The sequence below is a fragment of the Gobius niger genome (assembly GCF_951799975.1).
Source record: "Gobius niger genome assembly, chromosome: 2".
Lineage (NCBI taxonomy): Eukaryota > Metazoa > Chordata > Actinopteri > Gobiiformes > Gobiidae > Gobius > Gobius niger.
Genome location: NC_136853.1, coordinates 43468220 through 43492800, shown reverse-complemented (window position 1 = coordinate 43492800; position 24581 = coordinate 43468220). Strand labels below are relative to the sequence as shown.

The 24581-nt window shown below is 41.0% G+C and overlaps 1 protein-coding gene across 1 annotated transcript in view; it reads left to right on the top strand.

The window, feature by feature from the left end:
* lrguk (leucine-rich repeats and guanylate kinase domain containing) overlaps positions 1-24581 on the top strand; it is a gene marked incomplete at its 5' end in the record, with an annotated part of 63584 nt that overhangs the window by 24736 nt on the left and 14267 nt on the right. The window contains 4 exons of the mRNA XM_079552198.1: positions 4246-4342; positions 10643-10756; positions 11150-11351; positions 23008-23161. Of these exons, the coding sequence (XP_079408324.1) occupies positions 4246-4342; positions 10643-10756; positions 11150-11351; positions 23008-23161 (567 nt within the window). The remainder of the gene's footprint in view (positions 1-4245; positions 4343-10642; positions 10757-11149; positions 11352-23007; positions 23162-24581) is intronic.

Genomic DNA, 24581 nt, shown 5'->3' with positions numbered 1-24581 from the left:
TAATGATGATTATATTGAGCTGCCAGATGTCATGACACAAAAGACTATGCCTGTTTCCAAATGTAATGTTCCACATCAAGAGGACATACAAAAGTGGCCATATTTGAAAAGTGTAAAGCTCCACGACATTGATGCTGAAGTTGGATTACTTATTGGCACTGATGCAGCCAAAGTAATGGAGCCGTGGAAGCTGATCAACAGCCAGGACGAAGGGCCCTATGCTGTTCGGACCCGAGTTGGATGGGTCATTAATGGTCCACTTCGTGGTGAGAGCAAGAGTAAGATTGGCTGCTCTGTTGTCACTACAAACAGAATCTCTGTAGAACATCTGGAAAACATGCTAATTCAACAATATAATCATGACTTCAATGAGAAAACATCTCAAGAACAAATGGAAATGTCCAGAGAAGACATCAAGTTTATGAACATTATGAAAAATACAGTATCCTTAATTGATGGACATTATTGCATAGACCTACCGTTCAAAGTGGAAAATCCCACAGTGCCACTGAATCGCTGTGTGGCAGAACAACGTCTACAGAGTCTAAAAAGAAAGTTTGATAAAAACGGCTCCTTTAAAGCGGATTACGTCGCATTTCTAGAGGACATGATACAGAATGAATATGCAGAATTGGTTCCTGAGGACCAGCTGATGGACAGTGTTGAAAATGTATGGTTTATTCCACACCATGGTGTTTATCACCCAAGGAAAAACAAGCTGAGAGTTGTTTTTGATTGCCCTGCAATGTACAAGGGGACGTCACTCAACTGTCAGTTATTGCAAGGTCCTGACTTAACCAACTCTGTTGTTGGAGTCCTTTTGCGTTTTAGACAGGAGCCCATAGCAATAATGGCTGACATACAAGCTATGTACCACCAAGTTCATGTCCCAGAGAAGCACAGAAACTTCCTCCGCTTCCTCTGGTGGCCTAAAGGTGACACCACACATACTCCTAAAGAATATCGCATGAAAGTGCATCTTTTTGGGGCTGTGTCCTCACCAAGCTGTGCAAATTATGCTCTAAGAAGAACAGCCGAAGACAATGCTCCTTATTTCTCATTTGAAGTGGTAAAAACAATCAAATCTAATTTTTATGTGGATGATTGTCTTAAGTCTCTGCCTACAGAAGAAGAAGCAATAAAGATGGTGCATGATTTGACAGCTCTCTGCAGTAAAGGTGGATTTACATTGTCAAAGTGGCTCAGCAACAGCCGTGCAGTGCTGCATACAATTTCGGATGACAACAAATCAAAAGAAATATTGGAAATGGATTTGGATGGAGACGAGCTCCCAGTAGAGCGAGCACTGGGGCTCCAGTGGTGCACTGAAAGTGACACATTTAAGTTCAAAACATCGCTTCAAGAACAGTCACACACAAGAAGAGGGATACTGTCAGTGGTGAGCTCACTGTATGATCCTCTGGGTTTTCTGGCCCCGTTCACAATTACTGCAAAGCTACTGCTCCAAGAGCTCTGTAGGAGAAACTTGGGCTGGGATGATCCTGTACACTCTCATTTCTCCAAGCAATGGTGTGGCTGGTTAGAAGACCTGAAAAAGATGTCAGAATTTAAAGTGGAAAGGTGCATGAAGCCTAATAAGTTCTGTCCTGTAACAGCTCAGCTTCACCACTTCTTTGATGCAAGCCAAGTGGGCTATGGCACAGTGTCATATTTAAGATTTCAAAATGGCATTACATGGCACTTTAACACTCCTTCAGCTTCACATCAAGGTGGCGTCTGGGAGCGCCTGATTCGTTCAGTCAGGAATATTCTCACCTCTGTCCTCAAGCTGCAGATTGTGGATGATGAGTGCCTCCAAACTGTGCTTTGTGAAGCTGAGGCCATCTTAAATGACAGACCTCTCACACCAGTCTCTAATGATCCAGATGATTTTGAAGCCCTCACGCCAAATCATATCTTAACACTAAAGGGCAAACCCGTCATGCCTCCTGGACTTTTTGAAAAACAGGATTTATACCTGAGGAAAAGGTGGAGACAGGTACAATACATGGCTGAAATATTCTGGAAAAGATGGATCGAAGAATACTTGCCCATCATGCAAGAGAGACAGAAGTGGATAAGGCCGAGAAGAAATATCTGTCCTGGAGACATAGTGCTGCTTGCAGACGCCACTGCCCCCAGAGGACGTTGGCAGATGGGGAGAGTCTTGGCCGTTAATATGGATGCTCGTGGCCTGGTCCGTTCTGTGCAGCTGAAGACTAAAACCAGTGTACTGGACCGGCCTGTGACCAAGCTCTGCCTGCTGCTGGAAGCTGCTATGGACTAAAACTCTATCTGTCTTACCTCCCACTGCTCTATCTTGCTTTCTATCTTGTCACTAATGTATATTTTTGCAGTCAGAAGAAAAAGAAAAAACGTAAGGATAATGCATCTCACATAATATATGACTGACATGGCCGTTAGAATAGCTCCTTTTGATTAATGAACCAGTAATTGTGATTGAATGCACAATTAGGGGCCGGAGTGTAGGAGCTATTTGTCAGTTTTTTGATTTAAAGCTAAAATGTCACTTTTTGTTTATTAGTTGCACATAAGTATGTTTTCTTTTTTGTTATGTAGTCTTCAATATGCTAAGTTAAGTCTAATTTGCTTACTTTTTGTTTTATTTTACTTGGTTAGTCTTTTATTGCGCACCTAGGGGATATAGGGGAGTAGCGCACATTGTCCAACACGCACCTGGGTGGGCTAATGGTTTTTTACCAGTCACGTCGGAGAGGCAGCAAGTAGGCCTTACATGAAATCTTGCTGTTTGCCGTCCAAATCTGGAAAATAAACCCTCTTTTTGAAACTTTAAGTTTGTTTGGACATTGCTCTCTTTTGAATGCTGCGTAAACCAAAAACCCAGGGTGCGTCTGAAGTGTTTATTTGAAGTTTTCTTATGTCGCAGTTTAAGTTTAAGTTTTGTTGACAAATACTCACTACATAAAGCTTGAAAAAGTCAATTTTGCATAATACCCCCCTTTAACTTCTTAACCCCCACCTGAACCAAGCACATTCTCTCTAGTTTGGCTGTACCCACATCTTAAAGCGTCAAAACAGTGAAGCAAAGCAACAAAAGAGCAACAAAAAAGTGACAAAGAAGCAACAAAAGATCGACACAAACGTGCTGGAAAAGGAACTAGAACACAATAAAAAAGCACCAAAAAACACAAAAATAAAAAAGCAATGAAGAAAGGCCCCACTCGGGCAGCGGGTGAGCACAGCAGACTTCAAACTTTACAGTCTTGGACATAACAATATTTTGAAGGATTTTTCAGAGGGATTTTTCCAAGCCTGATTTATTCAGCTTTGAACCCCCCCAAAAAAAACAGGTGGGATTTGAATTTGTATAGATCTTTTCACTTGTGATTAGTTTACTTGAAACAGTATAACAGTAACAGTACGTCCAAAATCCCCTCTGAAAAAATCTTAGTTACTAATTTGTCAATAAAATAAAACCGTACATTTTAATCTGGCTCAATTAATTATTTAGATTTTGTTGCCCAAAAATCGGCCATTTTGGGCAACAATTTTGACCTGCCGCAGTGTCACCTATATGTCATAATGGTAAAACTTCAATGACTTTGGGGGACCTCTAAATGTTGCCCAAATGAGCAAAAATGTGGTGTGTAGTTTCATGGAGTCATAGTGAAACTTTATGGCAGTGTTAATTTCGTTGACTAAAATATTTAGTCAAAGTGATATTTTTGACGACTAAAATTGGACTAAAACTAAATTAAAAGTTTTTCATGAGACTAAAACTATGACTAAAATGTCCAGATATTTTAGTCGATTAAAATAAGACTAAATAAAAATGAAAAGGAGAGACTAAAATCATCCAAACTTCTATTGACCGTCTGAAAGAGCCTCAGATCATGTAAATTCTCTGCCAGTGGATCAGCTCTGAGCTTTGTTCATGTGGAGCAGCTCCATGAAGCAGAGGAACAAGATTAAATATGATTATAATGAATGTTATCAATGCAAAGTCCACTAAATTCGTCTTAAATTTAGTCGACTAAATTTACTTGCAATTTTAGTCGACTAAAACTAGACTAAAATTGAAGATATTTTTTTGACTAAAACTAGACTAAAATCGAATTACATTTTCATCAAAAGACTAGAACTAAATTAAAATATGTTTTATGGGGGGACTGCATTGCAATATTACAATATTTAAAAATATCACTGTATAGCCCTAATGTACAGCAAGCACTGTTGACTGTGTTTCATATGTGTGTTTTTCAGAGTCTGCCACACCACTAGGGGCGCCTACTTCGGGGAGGAGGACGGTGTCGATTACCATTTTGTCACAGAGGACGACTTCCAGGACATGATTCATATGGTGTGCCCTTTTTACTTTTGTTTTCTCATCGCTTTTTCATGGCCGCTGTTTTCCCGAGATTGTCCTGACCGTGCGTTGCGAGCTAAATGCCTGATGCCCTTCCTGGTACAAGCCTTAACCATCGTGACGTTGGATCAGCTCAACGATCCCGCGGTTCAGTACGTGGTGTCGTTGCAGTGGTGAAATCATAACCATTACTGGCGTCGAGTGGTTGAGATAATGAACTTTAGCTGTGATTGGAGTGGTCTGCAGGCTGGTAATAGCTTAATAAAGACACACTGCGGCAAATTAGACTCTTCCAGGGGGCGTGATGGCTTTAATTTCATTTCCTCCTGATGAGTTACAACAGCGTGTCACTCTCACAGCTATAGATAGACCAAAAGATAGTAACAGTGTGGAAAACGTTTATATCTGTAATTATTATATTCAAATGGGATCATTTGCAAATTAAGTAGTAGAAAATAATATGACTGAGAAAGGAGTACGAGTTCTTAAAGGAACAGGCCACCGTTTTTACATACTGAGATATGTTCTTACCTTAGCTTTGACGAGTTCTTTAGGACCTGTCTGATCTTCCCCCGTGCCTTCAGTCACGTAAACACAGCGCAGACGGCGTTAGCATTTAGCCTCTCCCTCTCTCCTCTATAGCTCCAAAACAGGTCAAGATAGAAGCTACCAAGCTCTTCCACGTTTTCCCTATTTAAATATGGTTACGTGAAGTGTTCCACTACAAAGTATAATTACACAAAATTAAACAATGTGGATTTTCTAAGCGGATAAAAGGGGGGACTATATTGTAAGGCGTAATAATACCAGGAGTAGTTCGAAATCCGCACAGTAATCTTCACTTTACTGTGCGGATGCCAAACTACTCCGTCTGCGCTGTGTTTACGTGACTGAAGGCACGGGGGAAGATCAGACAGGTCCTAAAGAACTCGTCAAAGCTAAGGTAAGAACATATCTCAGTGTGTAAAAATGTTGGCCTATTCCTTTAAAACACTCCAATATCATTTTTTTCTTTAATGTTTTCATACATTTGTGGGGCGACGTTTTTTGGACTGGTGGGGCTGTAGTACCTCCATATATGGGCGGCAAAACAAGCTAGTTTTCTAATAGAAACCAGTGCACTTAACACACATTCTAAGCAACTGTAAAGCCTGGTTTCTATTTTTTTTTAACTTTCCACAGCTAGGTATTGCGCCTGTGAGGAGCCAGGAGAAAACCGGTCTGGTTTAGGTATATTTCTAATGAGGGCTGGACTGTGATTGACAGGCCGTTTGCATGAAAGCTCTGTGGGTACGGTTACGACCGAACTACGCGCCCCGCGAAGGCCGAGTCTACAGTGAAGATCCCGCCCTCATGCCCTTTTTAGGAACGTGCCCGGTCAGAGCAGTGTAGGAGGAGTCTTTAAATCCACCATAGATTCCCTTTCGAACCTGGTCATTATGGCAAACAGAGAGGAGTGAGCAGATGAGGTCTATTATTTTTTACAATCCAAGAGTAAGTCACGCAGCTATTTGGGCTACAGTACACGTGTGTGGGGGACTTTAAATTTCAGACATTTTGAGATTAGAAATGTGGTCTTTAAAAGGAGAATAGGGAAGGGAAATACGGACATCATGTATGGTATGTTAAAGGGGGGGTATTATACAAAATGGACTTTTTCAAGCTTTCCATCATGTTATTATGTCATTCCCTCATTAAAAACATGCCTGAAGTGTTGCCTTGGCACATTCACGTATTTTTGAGTCATCTGTAAAAACTCTGATGGCGGCCATTTTAGGGATAGGTTTGCCTGAGTCCTCCTAGGAACGCCCCCACCTCCTGGAGACGCCTCCGAGCTTTCGTCACCAGCCGAGTAACCAACCACTGCTCCTCAGCAGAACCCCCTCCCCACTGATGCCACAGACAGCGTGTGGAGGGGGCGTGTCGGAAAGGCTCAGAGGTTCTTAAAGAGACAGAGGCCTATTTCAAGACATTCACTACAGCCATTTTGAGAGAGACATTTTATACAAGGCAGTTATTCTAATTTACTGCATTTACAGACCGACAGAAGGTTTGCTCATCATTGTAGTGTAATATAGACTGGTGCTATGTGATTGAAAAAAGCATAATACCCCCACTTTAAGTTATTCTTTATTTTCCAGGTAAGTGAACTGAGAACCAATTCTCATTTACAATGAAGCAGCGCAAAGAATAAAAACATATTTTACAACAAACCATCCACACACACATTAGAATGAATGATTACATTTAAAAGCATTGCGCACTGATCATGAAGTCTTTTGGACATTGAGTTTTTGAAGGCTGCGGCTGACACAAATCAGTTTTAGAGTTTGCTGTTATGAGTATTTCAATTTTTAGAAGCAGAGAGTTGGAATGAAGATTGGCCAGGAAAAGAGTGTTTGAGGTTTATGAAACAGCTCGAGCGGACTGTGCAGCTGGGTTTATGGATGTGTCACAGAGACGGGGGTTTCCCAATTAAAGGTACATCTGTAAATGATCAACTTTGACATAGTTTGAGAGTTTACTTCTACTCATATTGGTGTCCAAGTGACACCAAAAAACCCATAGATTAACATTGAGATGGAGGCGATCAAGAATTTGATTTTTATGTCCTATTCGTGGAGCACGTCCCTGATAAAATGGTGGAAGTAGATGTTAAGAAATGGTAACAAAAATCACAACTCTTGTGTGTGTGTTATTATTATTATTATTTTTTCTCTTATCTTTTTATTTCACTTAAGTTGCAAACAAGACAATCTATGCGTTTTTTCCTCTCATGTCCCGCCCACTTCCCACAAAACACACCAACAGAAATAAAGCCAAATAATAATAACAAGAAAATTTATTTAAAAAAATAATAATAATAAAAAAAATGCATTGTTACACTTAGCACTATGAATAGCAGTAATAATCATAGGGATGTCATGGTCGTTGTTGTTGTTTTTTTCCTCTTTACACCATTATTATTATCATTATATTATTATTATGTTAATAATATCAATAATTACTGTTTTATTGTTTTTCTCTCCAGTTTCATTCCATTATTTTACTCCACTTTCTTTCTTTTTGTTGATTTATTTTCTTTTAAATTGAGTTGAAATTTGTCATCCTTATTGAAATTTCATTTAAGGGAGATCAACTTCAAGTTTTGGTCATCACGACAACAGTACTAACACAGGTATATAAAGCAGCAACCATCATTTTATGCCATCTAATTCCTACTTAAAGGGACTATAAGGAGTTTAAAAATGTTAAAATTAAGTATATTCCTCCCCCTACATGTTCCAGCCATGTCCTAATGTGTAGAATGAGCTCAGACCTGTTCACCACAACTGCCTCTAAAATCCTGTACGGTCACTCAAAAATGTGTCACTTCGGCCCGAATTGCCGTCATGCATGAGCTTAATATAGAAGCTGCAGTTACACATATGGCCTGAGGTGGCAGTAGTGAGTATAAAATGGCGAACTTGCTTCCAGCCCCTTTAAGTAACATCCAAAGGTACATTTACACATATGATTCCTGAACAGATGACACAATTTTGTTACAAATGATAAATAATAAGGGTCTTACCCCATTTTTCTAAAGGAATCTTCCATGCTTGAAAGTAATGGGCCCCATAGTTCATGTAAGGTTTGGGTCTGGTTATATTTTTCAAAAGTCAGCTTTTGCAGTGGTAAAAATTCTGACAAAAGAGACAAAAATGTTTTGAAATTTGGAGGAGATTCATCCTTCCAGCGTGTGAGTATGCATTTCTTTGCAAAATACGTTATAGTAATGAGTAATCTGCCTTTTTTTTTTTGGGAGATTTATGCTGAAGATAACCGGCTCTCGGAGTGAGTGAAATGGGGTTTCCAGGTCTGGGGCGCAGGTTTCCTTCCCTCCTTGTGAAGTGCGTTATGTAAGAGGCTGACATATGAAGGTGAGGGTCAGGCGGTGATTTACACAGCGCGAGCTTTGAAGTTGTTATTGATGTCTTTTGTCTAGCCCCTCAAAGGCACTGGCTAATGCTAACGCTATGCGCTCTCGCTGGCCCGTTTCCCGTCTTCCCCCCCCGCTTTTGTCGACGCCTTTCATGTGTCAGCTGGCGTCTCGAATGGGCTTTCCAGTAATGAGCAATCATGATCTCTTCAAACCACTCCAAATCAGAGCAATAGCAATCTTTATGCCCAACAAAATTAGGGCTAATGAGCTGAATCTGTGTAAAGAACTTTGCTTTTTGACATAAGACGTGCTTTCAGATTTATGCTTGTCAAACTATAATGGGTAGGTACAAATTTGGGACCAGTGTGTGTCCTTTGGCAAAACACAATCGAAGCCATTATTAATTGTTTTGAATGCAGTTGTTGAGTTGTCTGATATGAGGAGCTTCTGCTTGGGTTATTTATATGAATGGAGCATTATAAAGCAAAAAAGTCTAACAATATGCACAAGAACACAGTAGTGTGAGGACCAGGTCAGTCCATGTGTGTTTCAAACCTGACCTCTCACTTTTGACCTGGTGACCTCCTTCCTGATGGTGTAACGCTCCCTTTATGGTTTGTAAAAGACCATCAGATCGTCTTTACGTTGGGCAAAGAGCTCATTATTGGTGCTCATTATTCCTGTTTATATTCTGGCAAAATCTCTCTCTTTTTTTATTTTTTTTTACCTGATCTATTAAAGAGGGGGTATTCTGCTTTTTTCAATCACATAGCACCAGTCTATATCCCACTACAATGATGACCAAACCTTCTGTTGGTCTGTAAATGCAGTAAATTAGAATAACTGCCTTGTATAAAATGTCTCTCTCAAAATGGCTGTAGTGAATGTCTTGAAATAGGCCTCTGTCTCTTTAAGAACCTCTGAGCCTTTAGACACGCCCCCTCCACACGCTGTCTGTGGCATCAGTGGGGAGGGGGTTCTGCTGAGGAGCAGTGGTTGGTTACTCGGCTGGTGACGAAAGCTCGGAGGCGTCTCCAGGAGGTGGGGGCGTTCCTTGGAGGACTCAGGCAAACCTATCCCTAAAATGGCCGCCATTAGAGTTTTTACAGATTACTCCAAAATACGTGAATGTGCCAAGGCAACACTTCAGCCATGTTTTTAATGAGGGAATGACATAATAACATGATGTAAAGCTTGAAAAAGTCCATTTTGCATAATACCCCCCCTTTAACAGAAACTAAGATAAATGACAAAGAACCCTACGTGTCTAGGTAGGTTTTCATCAGGTGCTCCAGTATTCCCTAATATTTACCACTAAACAACATGTACAATAAGGTCCCCTGTAAAAGACGTTTTTTCCACCTCATGTTGGATTTTTCCTTGTAAAATCTGTTGCTAAGTGGTGTCAATAACGTCCTTCTAATGCACATTTTGAAGTACATTTTTTATTCACATTTTCAAAGTAAGTTTATGCACTCATTTCAGATGCTTTTTAGAATTACTGTTGTGAATCAGGGTTCATTTTGGAAGCTGGAAAGCATTTGCTGCGGTTCCTCATTTTCCATTTTACAGTCCACAGCCTAATGTCACTTTCTGACTGCCCACACATTATATAAATGTATGTTTCGTTTGCACTTTCTTGTAAAAGCCATTCTTTATCCTTTTTGTGTTAAAGTAACAAATATAGGGGATTCCCCTCTGTCTGTCTGCAGGTTTAGTTAGTTTAGTTTATTTATTTAAAAGGGACCATGTACAATTATAACATAGATGTTGCCATTTGATGCATTGTACCAGAGTTTTTACACCTGCAGCTCCTGGCAGGGAACAGACAACCATAACAGAAGACAAGATGAGATTCACAAGACAAAGAAAGACAAACCACATACAACATTACAGATTTAATACAAAAACCCTTCGCCCTCCCCACATACGACCAGACAAGACACATCAGCAACACAAATACAAACAAGTACAAACCAGTCAGTACCACAGGGAATGTGAAACCAAAGAGTCTGTTTTAACCACAAAGCTTTACTGAAGATCACACTTGTTGAATAGTTGCAGGGCTTTACCTTAACCTGATGTTTACAAGGTTTGTAAATTGCACTGCTCTCATAAAAATGCTCAGACATGAGCCAGAGGTCCTCTGTGACTGGTTACACGGGGGGGGGATTTTTCCCCCCTGACCTAAAGGTTAAAAGTTCAGTTCACAGGTGAGGCTGTTAATCTTGACAGAACACGCTAAGGATTGTGACTGCTTTAGGTCAGAAATGTAGCCTGTTGTATCATGATGAACGTCGGGGCAGTAAAGCCTGGCTTCTGGACTCAGCCTTTGTACACTGATGTAATAAATACCAAATGTCTTCTTTTAGGGTAAGTTTATCCAGACGGTGAAGTATGGGGGTCACCGGTACGGCCTCACCAGGGACGCCGTGGAGGAGGTGGCCCGAGAAGGACTGGCCTGCTGTGTGCACATGGAGCTGGAGGTCAGTGCAAAACATCTGTGCCGCTATCGGGCCGTAAAACGATCTGATAAACCTTTGAAATATGCTCCATGTCAGGTTTTCTCTTTCCTTTTTTGTCGAACCTGGCTGCGATGTGTCACTGATCTGATATGATTGACCTGTTAACTTAAACATCTGTTTTAGTGCACTTGAATGCCTTTTTATTGTACTAATGATGAGTTAGCTTTATTTACTTCAGCTTTTAGAAGAAAACCATTGTGTTGTACTTAATATTTTACGTCTTCTGATGAAATGCCAGGTGATGATAATCTTTATGTTTCTTTTCAATCGTTGCTGTATGTGAAAGAAGGCTGTCATTATGGACGCCATTACTCCGGTAAATAAAGGTTCTTGATCACAATCTTCTCTTCTCAGGGCGTGTTAAGTCTGAGAAACAGCTCCTTTGAGCCACGGTACATCCTGCTGACTCCAACCCAAGTGGACAAGTACATCGGTCACCTGAAGAATCGCAACCTGTACTCCCCTGCGCAGATCGACGTGGCCGTGTCGCGGATCGAGCTGTACGCCAACACCAACAGGCGGCACCCGGGCTTCTTTGACAACGTGATTGTATCCGGTGCGTACTCTGTTGGTGAACATTATTATTAGGAATAGGCTTGGGGTAGTTTTCCATTATTCATTTAAGGTGGCAGTAGTATTTGACTCTTCCCGGACAAAACGCTGAGTATTCGTGGTGTCCTGTATTTTCTCTCATTGTGAAATGTCTCTCTTGCAGTAATAACGCAGTAATAACTCTTTCTCGTGTTATTTCACAAAACTGCATGATGTTGGATTAGCAGGAACAAATCGTAAAACTTGCAATTATTTTGGTATCATCTAGAGCAGGCGTCTCAGACATGCGGCCCGGGGGACAAGGTAATTTTTTTGCGGCCCGCGAGATAATCTCTTATTTATATTATATGCGGCCCCGCCGGTAAATTGCATTAAACACGTTAGAACTACATTTCCCATGATGCAGCACGCGGTAGCACCAATGCAGCTGCGGACGCGAGAATGTCAACATCAGGGGAAGGAGATGCGGCGCTTCTTCTGCAGACAGAGAAACAGACTAAAAGCAGCGACTGAGAGAGAGGAGCTTCTGAAACAGGTGGAGACGTCAGAACATGAGGAGAAACTTCAGTTGTTCAGCTAAATGTGCTGGAAAAGCTACAGCTCTGCAGCAGGACAAAAACACCTTAACCATATTTACCTTTAGGACTTTGCAAAGCGAACACATTGTATTAGTGTTTAAAACAACAGTAAAGTGAGGAGCGTTTTCTCTCAGGTCAATGAATTTAATCTTTATTAAGGACACATGTGCGAACACATGATCCATAGTTACATTAAAAATAGAGAATATGGAAATGTATTCAAATATAAGCTCCATCAGTTCTAACTGTCGGTCACAGACAGGCCTGAGGTCAGAGGTCAGTGACTCCACATTATTTACATGAGGTGAATCTCACTGAGCTGATCTCAGACACACCAGAGTCTGGACAAGTGTCCGAGTCGACACATTCATTAATGTATTTATTATATTACAGGTTCATTGAAAATGAACACAGTACAGAACAAGTTTGAAGCTGGTGCTCATTATCAGCTCCAGTCCCTGGTCGGGCTTTTCTACACTAAATTAAAATGACATTTGTTGTACATTTCGGAAACTGGACCTGACTCCTGAAAGATCACAGATGCCCTGAACCAAAATGGGATTCATTACAAAAAAATTAATTGTCTAAGTCTGTAATTTCAAATTTAGAAGCTCAGCAAATGTTTGGCTGATTGGAAACCTCTGGAAGCTTAAGCATGTGCAGATGTGCTATTGTATGTCTATTTTAAGTTATATTGTAGCAAACAATAAAAAGTTGATAAATCATAATTGACTTAATATAAAAGGCTTCGTCTGTTGCGGCCCCCGACCAACACTGGGTTTGCGTTTTTGGCCCCCAGTCCAAATGAGACCCCTGGTGTTGACGGTTAAACCTGCTAATCCTGTAACTTCAACCTTTACAAACATGTTGCATGAGATTCTCGCATTAGTTCAGTTATTACAGACAGAGCTCTTGGGTGTGTTAAAAATGTGCAATTTGAACTGAATTCGAGTTTAAAATGATACTGGAAATTCAATTGCATTAACTACACTGTGTTCACCTGATGCATTTTAATCGCCCGCCCCCTTCAGCCCTATTCTGTAACATCTGCTCTTACGATGATCTAATTATTGCGTAACGTTATTGCACAAAATAGCTAGATAACGGATTAGCCTGATTAATACCTCAAACACAAATCTACCAGCCTTGAGAGCCGTTCATCCCTCCAGCCTCCTCTTCTCGAGCAGAGACTTCCTCGCCCCCCCCCGATGCAGACATTGATGTGGCCGCAGACAGATGAACGCACTGCTGTGTAATCCATACGCCCCTTTAATACTCACTTACAATGTGTAGCGAAGGCAGTCGAGTTCATCATTCCCTCGAGAAGCCGCTGGGACGTGACGGCTGTTTTCTTAATGACAAGAACAAACAGGCAACACACTCATCACGTTATGCACTTCTGCCGAGCTCGCCATTAGCCCCACAGCGTTTGACTCCGAACCTTTCGATGGCACATGTGCTGTTTTTCTTCATGCTTTGGAATTTGCGATTATTGAGCTGGTATTGGATACAGTTGTCGTGTCAATGGGCAGGACACACACTGTAAGGCTCCGTTTTCACCACATACAAAGGTTTAATTTCTGGCAGCAAACCTTGGCATGTTTTCACTGTGTCTGGTTCACTTCACCCATGCTTTGGTTTCCCTCCAAGACCTAAAACATGTACAATAAGTTAATCTTCCAACTGACTAGGATCCTGGCCCTTGACCTAAAGGCCTACAGGGACAACAACATAGATACAGACGGCATCTCGTCATAGAAGGGAGCGTGGCTTCGCCGAGGGGGAAAATAGAATCTTTAGAGAAACACAATTTTTCACTCTTTTTAGCCATTTTCTGGTGGAATATTAACTTATTTATCACACAAATAAAGTCAAGTGTAAATCGGGCCCATATGGATATTTTGTCGCAACAGATTGTTCAGTAGAAGTGAAAAAACGGCAGTTGTAGCAAGCGCTAGCTAACCGTTAGCATTAGCCCGATGCTAACATGTAGCATCAAGTTAGCATTCTCCGTTATTATTCATGTATTTATGGGCTGTTGAACCACTTTGCTCCTCCCCATGTCTTTGTATCATTATTTAGTAGAAAAATATATTCATAATTCTGCATTTGTTACAGTAGTTTTTGAATAATTAGAGAAAATTTTAATTTTTTCAAAACTGTTTTCAAAAATGACCATATATGGGCGATTCCAGAGATGCCGTCTGTATCTATACTGTGTGTCCTTAAGGCTGTTGTTATTCAATTATTTCCTTGAAGTAGAGTAACTTTCAGCAGATCGCATGTGCTGTTAGTATCTAAACATACTAGAAAAAAAGTGTCTAAACCACAGCAGTGCTTTCCTTGGGGGGATCTGCCTATTTAATGTCTTAACTCATTGACTGCCAATGACGTCTATAGATGTCAATTAGGTTCTTCAATGGGAACAGCTGCACCAAAGCCTTGAGCATGGTGTTAACATCTTAGTTGGGCTGCCTGATGCTGCCACCTAGTGACTCAATAAAAGAACTACAAGTTATTTTATTGAGTCACTAGGTGGCAGCATTGCTCTTTCCTTTTCTCAGCTGGCATTTTGGGTGATTTCACCTATTTTCTACGGACAATTACAAAAGAATGGAAAGAGGTACAAACAAAAAATTTTAGATGAAAGAAGAGAGTCTAATCTTTCTTTTGGTGGGTTTGTGTTGACATAGACCTAAATTTTCTGTGGGTCTTGAAAAAACAGTCAAAATCCGAAAAACCTCCTGCAGTGGGAGCTGCCAGAGGTTGAAAATGAGTTAAAGGCCTACTGCGACAACAACATACAGTATGTCCTTAAGGCTGTTGTTCTACATTGTAAACACAGCATTTGGTGCACAATAGATCACATGTGCTGTTAGTATCTAAACATACTAGAAAAAAGTGTCTAAACCACAGCAGTGTTTTCTTGAGGGATCTGCTCATTTAATTTCTTGACATAGATAAACATGCACTTATCGCCTGTTGTTTACTAGAGAGGGTATGACCATTATTTTTCATTTAAATGGTCAAAACAATGCAAATGTAACCTGTATATCCTCTATAAGGACATTTTTATGCCACCAATGGTCTTTTAGTCGACTCTCTAAATCACCCAATAACAATACACCAAATAAAACTAATCATGATAATTGAATGGAATGTGTTGGAGCTATTTTGTACTTTTGTTTATTTTAGGCTTCAGTTAAGTTATAGCCTAATTTATTTTCTTTCTTGCTAAAGTTAAATTGCTTATTTTGCATTTATGAATATTATTTCTGTTTGTTATTTCTGCTAAGTTAGATAATTATTTACGTCGTTGTTATTGGTCACTGCGGGTTTCGTTGATTACTTAAGTGGGTCAAGGTGGGAGGGACCTCAGGCTGCGAGGGCATATGGTTTTTTACCAGCTACAGAGAGGCAGCAGAAATATGTCTGTGAGCTTGCTTACTGTTGTGAATAAACCTCCTCAAACGCATTTTTCCGCATGGACATTTTGATTTTGATACCTCTTAACCTGCGTAAACCCAAAGTCACGACGCAGCCTCAGTGGCCATTTGAGAAATTGGACCTTTTGTTTTTTGATTTAAGTTTAAGGACAAATAGCCACTACATTAAGTAAAAAACCTGCCTTTACCTGGAAACTGGACTATTTTGCTGGATTACCCCTGGAAAGCCTGGATTACGCACCTGGACGCTGGAACCAAGACAAAGGCTGGGCCGAGCGGTGGAGGCGGCGCGGGCTGGACACAAACATCGCATCCGACCCATCCGTCTGTGTAAAACTTCGCCGGACGCCGCATCGTGGAACGGGGACGCCACTGGAGCACTGGAGCTGCATGTACGTGCGGATGAGCCATATTGTCGCAATTTGGATTCGCACAGGCCCAAAGCCTCAACAGCTGATTCACGGCCCCACTCAACGACAACGGCGCGCACCCAACTCCGTGCGCAAAAACAACCATCGCAAACATCAAGCAACAGTTCTGCATGGTACGTGTCCCAGCCTCTTTGCAAATAACTCTGGCCAACAACGTCAATAAAAACGTACAATGTCTGACGTTGCATCCAAAGTCACTAGTGACACGGCGCTTTCCACTAAAAGGCGCACAAGTTACACCGTTAAAGGAATGATGTTTTTCATACAAACGTGTCAGGAAAAAAGATCTAAGAAATACAAACAAGCCAAGTCCTACATGAGTCAAATGGATCAATTGATGCATTCTGCAGACAATATTGATGCAGTCAAGTCTCTTTTGGATAAAATGATAACATGTGTTGATGAAGCTAAACAACATCATTTGTCGTTTGTGGCACTGGACTTACCTCAGGATGAAAAGGAAAAACAAAATAAATATTTTGAACAAAAGGAAAATGTATTTTCAAACTTTATTGATGATGCCAAGGGTTGGTTGTCAAATGCAGGCCATTCATATGAACTTCCAATCAAGCCTCCTGAAAATCAAGCTGATATAGGGCCTGGGGACAGCATATCCAATAAAGGTTCTGTTGCGCGCTCAAAAACTGTCTCTAAAGTGTCAAAAGCTTCATCAAGTGCGTCTGCAAAAATATTAGCGCAAGCAGAAAAAGCAGCATTAGAGGAGCGCATTGCTGCTTTAACGCAGAAGCACATTTTGGAGGCACAGGAGGAACAAGTAAAACTTGAACAAGAGGAATTAAGAAGGAAACAGGAAAAAGACCAAGAGGAATTACAGAAAAAACGGGAACATTTAAGGAGAGAAAGGGAACAACTTGCTCTGGAGGCAGAATTAAAGGTGCAAAATGCAAGATTGGAGGTTCTGGAAATAAACTCAAAGTGTGGCTCAAAAGTGTCAAAATGTGCCTCTAAAGAATCAGATGGCATGAATTCTTATTTGGAAAGGTCAGAAACTCAAGGAACATATGGACTAAATCCAAATGCTGAACGTTTTGTGCCCATTAACAAAAACTCTGAACCTCCCCTGATGCGCTCATTAAATTCTGTCCCTGCCAGTGTCAAACCCACACATGTTGTAATACAACCGCCCACACCAAATGTCATTCATGTTCCCCAAAGACAAAGTACTCAAGCACTGTTTTTGCAAAATGCTCATGACAATATTCAATCAACCAACACTCCAGACATTTTGAACATCATGCAGCGTCAAAATGAAATTACTGCCCTGTTGGTCCAACAAAACACAGCCTCGGCTCTGCCTATGAGAAATATACCTGTATTTGATGGTGACCCTCTGCATTTTAGATCTTTTCTCAGAGCCTTCGAAAATTGTATTGAAGATAAAACTCAAAATTTCAGTGATTGTTTGTATTTCCTAGAACAGTATACAAGGGGTCAGCCAAGAGACATTGTAAGAAGTTGTCAGCATCTCCCCTCTGAACCTGGTTACCAAAGAGCAAAGACACTTTTGATGGAACATTTTGGCAGTGAACACAAAATCTCCTCTGCTTATATGGACAAAATCAACAACTGGCCCTCAATAAAACCTGAGGATGTAGCTGCTCTGCAGTCATTTGCTTTGTTCCTCAGAGGGTGCTCCAACATAGTACATCATATAAAGTACATGAAGGAGTTGGACATGCCAGCTAACCTCAGGACAATCCTAATGAAACTCCCATACAAGCTGAGGGATAAGTGGAGAAATGTGGCATGTGACATACTGGAGCAAACAGGAAGCAGAGCTGTGTTTGTTGATCTTGTCAATTTTATTGAAAAACAAGTCAAAATTGTGTCAGACCCGCTGTTTGGAAATATTAATGATGTTTCTCCAGCCAGCCACACAAAGGTATTTACTCAAGTTAAGCAGAAGAGGAAAAGTGATACCTTTGCCACCAGCATCAATGCAATAAATGATGAACATAAAGAGAAGGAAAACTCAGCTCACAGTAACCAGCTCAAATGTCTGTTTTGCCATCTCACCAACCACACTCTGGAAAAGTGCTTTCAGTTTAAAAGGAAGACGCAACAGGACAAAATTAACTTTCTAAAGGAGAAAGGTGTTTGTTTTGGGTGCTTGAAGTATGGACACACAAGCAAAGACTGTAGGAGTCGCTTGGATTGTGAAGTGTGTCACAGGAAACACCCATCTGTCCTGCATGTGGAGAAAGAGGATTCTACCAGGATAACCTCTAAAGGAACTGTGAGCACTGTACCAGAGCAGCAGCAGACGTGTGGTCATATTGGGGCTGGTGAAGAGGACACTGCTGTTTTCTCCATTGTGGCTGTGCAGGTGAAAAGTCAGAAAAGTAACAAAGCTGTACACACTTACGCTTTCCTGGACCCTGGAAGCTCTGGTACCTTCTGCACTGCAAGTCTGGCTGAAAGGCTGGGAGTATCAGGCAAAAGCTGTAATGTACTATTAAGGACAATGGGACAAACTAAAACCATTAATACCACTGTAATAACCGGTTTGGAGGTGTCTGGTCTTGACAATGAGGAATTTATTGAGCTTCCATCTGTTTTGACACAAACAACAATGCCTGTGTCTAAAGTCAATGTGCCATGTCAAGATGATGTTGCCAAATGGCCGTATCTGAGCAGCATTAGGCTACATGAAGTGGAAGCAGATGTGGACTTGCTCATTGGAACTAACTGTCTCAAAGTTTTGGAGCCATGGGAACTAATAAACAGTCAATGTGGTGGACCGTATGCAGTGAGGACCAGAGTTGGCTGGGTCATAAACGGGCCTCTTCGTGCTGGAGACTCTGGAGGTGCTGGTGTCAAATCAGGATGCACTGTTGTAACTGCTAATCACATATCTGTGGAGCACTTGGAAAATATGTTGATGCAGCAGTACAATCATGACTTTAATGAAGGAACATTTGATGTACAACTTGAGATGTCAAGAGAGGACATTAAATTCATGAAAATTGAGAAGGATACAACAGTGCTTAACAATGGACATCATTGCATTGACTTACCTTTCAGAGTTGAAGATCCTGTTTTACCAAATAATCGCTGCATTGCATTACAAAGACTCCAAAGCTGGAAGAGATTTACCAAAGACAATCCTGCAGATGAAGCATCTCGAGGACTAAAAGCTCAGGAGTTTGGAAAAGGAAAATGGCTAAAGGGACCAGACTTTTTGCACTTGCCTCCCACCGAATGGCCAAAACTTGACTTGGACTCCTCATCCATCCAATCTGATGATCCAGAGGTGAAAAAGGAACTTAAAGTGAATGTTATTACAACACACAGTGACAATCCCATTGGTCGACTCATTCACTATTTCTCATCCTGGAGAAAGCTTAAAACATCGGTGGCCTGGATGTTGGAACTGAAAGAAAGACATTTACTTTTGAGCCGAAAGAGAAAGGAATATGTGGTCAAGCAGAATGAAAATGTCCAAAATGAGCTTAAAAAATTCAAAGCCACACTTGGAAAATCCAGCTTGACACCAGAACGTTTGGAGGAAGCTGAAAGGGCAATAATTCAGTTTGTGCAAAATCAAAGATTCAGCAGTGAAATTTCCTCACTAAAACGTGATCCAAAGACTGTATCCAAAGACAGCCCTCTGTATCGTCTCGATCCTTTCATTAAAGATGGCATCCTCAGAGTTGGTGGGCGTCTGTCTAAATCTGCCCTGCCATTGGAGGTAAAACATCCTGTGATTTTGTCAAAGGATCTGCATGTTTCCCAGCTTATATTACGTCACATTCATCACCAACTTGGACATGCTGGACACAACCACATGCTGTACAGATTGAGACAGAAGTATTGGATCATAAATGCCAATTCTGCAAGCAGGAAGATTCTCTCACAATGTACAGTGTGCAGAAGGTACAGAGGAAAACTTGGAGAACAGAAAATGTCAGACTTACCTGAGGAAAGAGTTGTGCCTGATAAAGCACCGTTTACAGATGTGGGAGTGGACTATTTCGGACCACTGGAAGTGAAGAAAGGGAGAACTGTGCTGAAGCGATATGGAGTGATATTCACCTGTCTGAGCAGCCGCGCAATACACCTGGAGGTGGCGCACTCCCTCGATACAGACTCCTGCATCAATGCTGTGCGAAGATTTATCTGCAGAAGAGGACCTGTGACGAGTATAAGGTCAGATAACGGCACAAATTTTGTTGGTGCAAAGAAGGAGCTGAGGCAGGCTCTAGCTGCTTTAAATCACTCTAAAATTGAAAGGACTTTTGTACAGGAAGGAGTGAAGTGGAGTTTTAATACCCCAGCGGCCTCTCACCAAGGTGGAGTTTGGGAGCGTTTGATTCGCTCTGTGCGCAGTGTACTTACCTCTGTTGTCGGACAACAAACGCTGGACGAGGAAGGCCTGCAGACACTTTTTTGTGAGGTAGAGGCAATACTCAATGACCGGCCAATAACAAAGGTCTCAGAAGATCCCAATGACTTGGAAGCACTCACTCCGAACCACATTCTCCTGTTAAAAGGCAAACCCATTCTGCCACCAGGCCTGTTTGAAAGGTCGGACCTGTACATCAAGAGGAGATGGAGGCAAGTGCAGTACATTGCAGAGCTCTTCTGGAAAAGATGGACATCAGAGTATTTGCTTGTAATGCAAGAAAGACAAAAATGGACAAAGGAAAAAAGGAACTTCTTCTCAGGAGATATTGTCCTAATCGCTGATGCCGCAGCTCCAAGAGGCTCATGGATGATGGGAAGAGTTCTGAGCACCACAGCTGACTCAAGAGGACTGGTCCGCTCTGTGAAGGTCCAAACGAAGACCAGTGTTCTGGACAGACCGATAACCAAGCTCTGTCTCCTCTTGGAGGCCAACAAATGACTATGTAGCTCATTCTCTCTCCTATCTCTGTCTTCAATCTATTTGTTTCTTTCAGGCATGGAGAAAGTGAAGATGCAAAGATTCTAGCTTAGGCTACATTTAGAAAATAGCTCTGGTTGTAATGCTAAAGTTAATTGTGGGAAAGTTTCCGTCACAATTAGGGGCTGGGTTGTTGGAGCTATTTTGTACTTTTGTTTATTTTAGGCTTCAGTTAAGTTATAGCCTAATTTATTTTCTTTCTTGCTAAAGTTAAATTGCTTATTTTGCATTTATGCATATTATTTCTGTTTGTTATTTCTGCTAAGTTAGATAATTATTTACGTCGTTGTTATTGGTCACTGCGGGTTTCGTTGATTACTTAAGTGGGTCAAGGTGGGAGGGACCTCAGGCTGCGAGGGCATATGGTTTTTTACCAGCTACAGAGAGGCAGCAGAAATATGTCTGTGAGCTTGCTTACTGTTGTGAATAAACCTCCTCAAACGCATTTTTCCGCATGGACATTTTGATTTTGATACCTCTTAACCTGCGTAAACCCAAAGTCACGACGCAGCCTCAGTGGCCATTTGAGAAATTGGACCTTTTGTTTTTTGATTTAAGTTTAAGGACAAATAGCCACAACAGAATGTAAAATCTACTATTAAATGTCTTTCGATATTAATACTTTTAAGCAATACTAAGTACCTTAATAAATCCCTTCCGTATTAATGGGATGATTGGGGGGTCATTCATCTCCCCCTGGTGTCTCTGGTCAGAAAACCACAATTGCAACTTCACTGCCACCGGACCGGAGTCACCAATACACACTAATGGAATCACAAAGAAGAAGCTAACAGGCTAGCGGGCAAAGCTAACTGCGGGCTAGCGCCACTTAAACAGTATTTACAGCCAAGTTTGAGTGACAAAAATTATCTCCATTGTGTAATTGGATGAACAATATCCCTTTATCCCTTCGCCTTTTCTGTCAGCGTAGTATTTACTCTCACGGACGATTAATGAGTAAAATACCGTAACATGCTACGACACCTGCAGCTGCGCTAATGCCCTTTAGGGGCAAGAGTTACTTAGCACTTCTTTAATGATACAATACTTTTTTCTATGCCTATACTGAAATATTTGTCATCTAGAACCATAGCACTGTTAACTGTGTCCATAAAGACTATTTCTATTGCATTTGAATCATTTTTTTGAGCTGAAACAACCAAGTTACTTTCTTTAGTGCAGTCCCTGGGCCCAACAGGTGTAAAATATTGATGCCATAGTGGTATCGTTTAATGGTACTCAGCCATAATAAAAACTGATGATGATAACATTATTATCCCAGGGCATAGGTCTGGTGTTACTATTGGTGGGGATAAGATAAGATGAAGCCTCCAGACTTGTCAAACATCTTCACATATGCATATTAATATGACTCTTTGTTGTAGTTTTGTTTTTATTAGTGAAAATCAGTCTCTAAACCCCCCGTGTGGCCCCTCCCCTCACTGCTGCGCTCAGAGGACATGGCACAGAAGCCGCTCTTCCTCTCCCACTTTACTTGTTAATAAAATAAGTTGTGGAACGAGCAGACCAACCATTTTCTGATCGTTGTTGAGTAAAACATCCGACCTAAATCAACGAGAAACATCGCGTGTTTCCGCCGGACACGTAAATGCGTCTCGCGTTATGGGGCTTCATAAACAGACAGAAGCTCAGTTGCAACCCGAAAATATGTATTTCTCCGCGAATATTTGACCAATCAACACAAAATAAAAAGTGTTGTCATGGCGATCGTCCTCTCCCCAAGCCTAAAGTGCCACATCTGAGTCAAGTCTTTGTGAAAGAATGAATGTGAATGAAGTTGGTGAGGACAAACAAGACTTAAAAATAGTGCTCAAGACAGAGCGAAATAGTGCTCAAGACAGAGCAAGTCAAAACAAGACTTAAAAATAGTGCTCAAGACAGAGCGAAATAGTGCTCAAGACAGAGCAAGTCAAAACAAGACTTAAAAATAGTGCTCAAGACAGAGCGAAATAGTGCTCAAGACAGAGCAAGTCAAAACAAGACTTAAAAATAGTGCTCAAGACAGAGCGAATCTAAACAAGACTTAAAAATGCATTTAACTGAAAGAATCTTATCTACACTCTTGCCTCTTACTGTAATTGATTAATTCTATGTTGATGTTTTTATTGATTGTATTTGTTTTCTTATATTTATGCAACTGTGAAGCACTTTGAATTGCCTTGTGTATGAATTGTGCTCTACAAATAAACTTGCCTTGCCTTGCCTTGGCCATCCTGAAATATTGGTGGCCCCCACGCAAACCACGCAAACCCCATGTTATTATCGTTATTGTGTGCAGATGACTGGGAGGAGGCCTATCAGACGCTGAGGGAGGTGGTCAAGAGCTACCTGGTCATGGAGGAGCCGGGCCGAGAGGAGAACGCTCAGCACACAGGTCTGCACCACTCGGATCACACACATCTGCAGCGAAGTCAGGGGATTATTAACAAGAGGTCAAAGGGCACGTCCAGTGAAACACGTGTGCAAAACTACGGCAAACATGTTTCTGTCAACACAAAGGATGTTTCCCGGTCCACATTTGTGTTGAGTTTGCCCTAAAATTAAGTAAAAATATTGTTTACATGATTCAGTTTTCCATTATGAGGCTTTGGGTCGGTTTGATGTCGTAAACTGTCACCTGGAAATGATTATGTTTCCTCATCCACACAATAAGCTGCTTTGTTATTAACTGATTCAAAGTTGCTCCATCGTTTTAAATGACACATTGTAATTTCTCACACTTTATATGGTACAATTTTCCAGTCTTCTACCATTTTTTAAAGAGATTTATTGATGTCTTGCCGGAATTTGGAAGCTTTGAAACCAAATAACAAGGCAACATTTTTCAGTGATAACTTATTTATTCAAAGACAAAATAAATTGGATGTTTTTTTTCTAAAATTCCTTCTAGAATAAGAATCTTGGTATCTTTTTTGTCAACAATAATTAATAATTCTTGTTACCTCTTTGAGAGCAAGTGCTTGCAGAGATTGTCCCTACAGTTTTCTTATCCCTGTACGGGGACGGACTGGCCATATGTACAGAAGGGCCACTGGCTCTAGGGCCACCGGTCCCGCCTCAACTGAGCTTTACCCAAATCGAAAAGCTAAAAAGAAAAGCATCAAAATAGCGAGAAAAAGAGGATGAAAACACAACAAAAATGTGCTGGAAAAGCAACAAAAAGTGACAAAAAATGTGATGAAAAAGGCAACAAAAACATGAGGAAAACACGGACAAAAAAAACTACAAAAAACGTGAGAAAACAACAAATGATGGAAAAAATAATGAACAAAAATATGACAAAAATGAAAAAAGTTACCATCACTTTTGTAGGTCTTAGCTTTCCTTTGCTCTCCAGGCGAGAAGCTTTTAGATTTGGGTAAAGCCCAGTATATTAAAAAAAATGAATCTAAAAGGAATTCCGTGGAGTATGGTGTACCACAAGGTTCAATTTTGGGACCATTATTATTTATATTATAATGATTTTGCTTCTGTTTCTACGGCCACCTTTCCAGTTCTTTTTGCTGATGATACCAATAAAAAAAAAATAAAAAGTCGACCTGGGGAAAATGCACTCGGTTAAGGCGGGTGGTTAGAGGTTAAAATATGTTTTTGTGGAAGTGCACAATTACGCTAATTTGGGCCAGGCTGGTCAGAGTCCAGGGCTGTTTTTCAGTCCCAGTCCGCCCCTGTCCCAGTGCATCAGTTCAAGCTCAAGGTAGGGATAATGTGGCCATTTTAAAACCGTATAACAACAACTTCATCATACTGTAGATTTTCTTTTGTACCAGTATGTGTGTGATGCATCCCACTGTCTCCCTGCTTCATGACGGGAAGAAGACAGTTTTTAAAAATGAAACGTAATGATGTTTG